The sequence below is a fragment of the Octopus bimaculoides genome, chromosome 7 (assembly GCF_001194135.2).
Source record: "Octopus bimaculoides isolate UCB-OBI-ISO-001 chromosome 7, ASM119413v2, whole genome shotgun sequence".
Classification (NCBI taxonomy): domain Eukaryota; kingdom Metazoa; phylum Mollusca; class Cephalopoda; order Octopoda; family Octopodidae; genus Octopus; species Octopus bimaculoides.
The window spans coordinates 15,178,220-15,181,427 of NC_068987.1; the positions used below are offsets into that span (position 1 = coordinate 15,178,220).

General features: G+C 36.8%; 1 protein-coding gene across 8 annotated transcripts in view; it reads right to left on the reverse strand.

Moving 5' to 3' along the window:
* Positions 1–3,208, reverse strand: part of LOC128248322 (fatty acid amide hydrolase 1-like) — a 26,783-nt gene that overhangs the window by 7,566 nt on the left and 16,009 nt on the right. For 7 of the 8 annotated variants that reach the window (XM_052969265.1, XM_052969267.1, XM_052969266.1 and 4 more), the window contains exon 2: positions 306–539. In XM_052969265.1, coding sequence (XP_052825225.1) covers positions 306–533 — 228 coding nt within the window. In that variant the 5' untranslated portion in view covers positions 534–539. Of the gene's footprint in view, positions 1–305; positions 540–2,384; positions 2,463–3,208 lie in introns of those variants that run through there. The other variant, XM_052969263.1, reaches the window with a different exon arrangement.

Consider the following 3,208-nt stretch of genomic DNA (forward strand, 5'->3'; position numbering starts at 1 on the left):
CGACGCTCTTCCGATCTCTAAAGGCAGTGCTCCAGCATGGCCAGTCAAATGACTGAAGCAAGTAAAAAAGTAAAAGAGTAAAGGAAAAATCTATCTTCCTTCACTCATTTGATCATTGGAACATCCTGGAAGATTTCATTTATTTCCTGATCAAAGACATTCTAGCTGTGACCATCCGAACATTCATATTCTTTCAGTAACATTAAATCTAGCCATTGTTTTATTTGATTATTCAATAAGAGAGAGAGAGAGAGAAGTGATGTGAGAGAGAAATAAATAGAGAAAATTATATTTCAAATACTTACACTTGATTTCTGTAGCCTTTGTCTTAGGCATTTTAGCTGTTCTGCACGTCTACAGCGGGCATCATTCATAGCTGTTTTGACTTTCAGGTGCATGCGTACTCTGTTGAATAAGCTGATCAGAATGGCAGAACCTGACACAAATAGGATTGCATAAAAGCCTGGTTCTATATATGGCTGCACCTCTTCAGGTATATAGAGATCATAGTATTTATAAAATGTGTCTCCCATCTTTCCCTGGAAATGAAGACATATGTTAACTCTTTAGTAGACAGATTACACGGTCAAAAATGTAATGTTTATTTATTCACACCACTTTGTTCCCCCACTACCAACACCACTTGACAACCAATGTTGGTGTGTTTACATCCCTGTAACTTAGCAGTTCGGCAGAAGAGACCAATAGAATAAGCACCGGGCTTACAAAGAATAAGTGCAGGGACTGATTTCTTCAACTAAAAGGTGGTGCCTCAGCATGGCCACAATCAAATGACTGAAACAAGTAAAAAAAATAAATAAAAAATAGTAAAACAGATTTATAAATGAAACTCTGGATTGATGCTAGAACAGAAAAACTATGCTCTCTCAACTTATCTTTTACCTTACTTTTACTAGTCGAGTTAGATGAAAAAATATTTGAAGTAGTAGTAGTAGTAGTAGTAGTAGTAGCAGCTCCAGCTGGAAGAGGAGAAGCTGCTAAGTTAAGATGACACAAATGCACCAGCACCACATGTCATGCGGTGGTGAGGTCTGGACACAAAGATACACACACACATGCATACATACATATATATATCAATAAGTATGTGTATATATATATATATATATATATATATATATATATATATATATATACATATTTATACATATGCATATATGGGTACAGGATGTCACACGATGGGCTTCTTTCAGTTTGCATTAAATAAATTCACTCACAAGACTTTGGTCGGCCCTGAGGCTATAGCAGAAGACTTTTGCTCAAGGTACCACGCAGTGAAACTGAACCCAGAATCATGTGGTTGAGAAGTAAACTTCTTACCACACAGCCACGCCTGCATCTATTGATGGAGAATCCGGACAGCAATCCCAGTACCTCTCGCATATATACAAGTTTTTCCTTTCATGACAGTATGACAATAGTAGCAAAATATGGTACATAAGACCTATTTCCTAACTGACTCATATCAGCTGAGAAGCCTCAGCAGAAGCAGTAGAAATAGTGGGGAACTGACCAGAATTAACTGGAGGAGTTTATAATAGAAATTTGACAAGAGGGAGGAGGAGGAACTACAGATTTGTAACATAGAGAGAGCAACTGGGAATTCCTGCAGGACAGCTTGTTGAGTGCCACCACAGACCAAATCCTGCACCTGGTGCAAAGTCCCATCCAGACCTAGGGTGATGTGGTGGTGGAGCGATGCTGTAGACAAGGCCATTAAAGTAAAGAAACAGGCCTGGAAGGATTGGAAGCTTTGGGGTAGCAGGGAATTTATCAGATAGTCAGAAAGGAAGCTAGGAAAAAGGTGTATCTAGTTAGGGGAGAAGTAGAAAAGAAGTTTGCCTATGTTCTGCAATGTGAGGACCAAAGACTTGAAGTGTTTCGAATTGCAAGACAGTGTGTGAGAGAAGATCGTGATGTCATAGGAAAAAAATGTTTCTGCTTGAAATGGTGGTGCACTTGCATTTAATGATTCTGCAAAGGAAGGGGCTTGGAAATGACATTATGAAAGGCTGCTAAACGTGGAGAATGAACAGGAGAAGGAGAGTTTGCCAAATGTTGACCCAACTGAGGGACCAGCTATCTGAATCAACAATAGCTTAGTAGATAAAGCAATTAAGGGCATGCCCCAGCCCCAGCCCATCAGGAATCACAGCTGAAATTTTAGAAGTATTATATCATAATGGTATCAGTAGAAGTAAATCATGTATTTGATGTGTAAAGCTTTGGTAAGCAAGCAAGCATTAACACAAGGCAGTTAAACAGGCATTGAGTGATTCAGATTCACCTTTTACTAACCTGTTAAATTAGCTCGTTTAATATCAATTAATAAAGTAGAGAGACAAACATGAGGATTTACTTACGACAACCTGCATTTAGTTGTAGGCAGTTATATGTTGTATTCTCTAAAGTTGGAATATTAACTGATGGTAACTGACACAAATAAGCATGGAAAACATAGCTAAACTTGGCAGTAAAACGTGATGTTTACAAAATAGTATAAATTAAACAGAATGATAATTGATTCTTAATGACCTTAATGAGACAGTGAAACGATGATGATGAGTGAAATTTTTCTTCTCACATGATTATGTGTAATTATCAGGTCATCCTATAAGTTCTGTCCAATTTAACCTTTTTTAAAATTGAGTCAAATTTAATAGTATTTTAGAACGTCTAATGGAATTAAAAATTATTTTTATGCATTTGTGTACATTTAAACTATCCAAATATTATTTTACAGAATAATAGAATTAAAATTATTTTGATTAAAACCCTTTCTAACATGGAAGTATTCAAAGAGCATTTAAGGCACATAATGCTTTATGAGTACAAAAAAGGAAACTCTGCAGCCAAAGCAACTTGAAACATACATTCAGTTTATGGGAAAGAATGCTTGAATGAAAGAACTTGCAGAAGATAGTTTGCAAAATTCAGAAGTGGAGATTTCAGCCTTGAAGATGAAGATTGAACAGGACATCCAGTTGAGTTTGATGATAAGCTCCTTGAGGCATTACTTGAAGAAAATCCTGCATTATCAGTTGAGGAATTGGGAATAAAGCTTAGTTCAAACCATACAACTGTTCATCATCATCTTCAACAACTTGGAAAGGTTCCTAAACTTGGAAAATGGGTGCCTCATGAATTGTCCGAAAACAACCGCAAATCCAGAGTTGACATCTGCTCT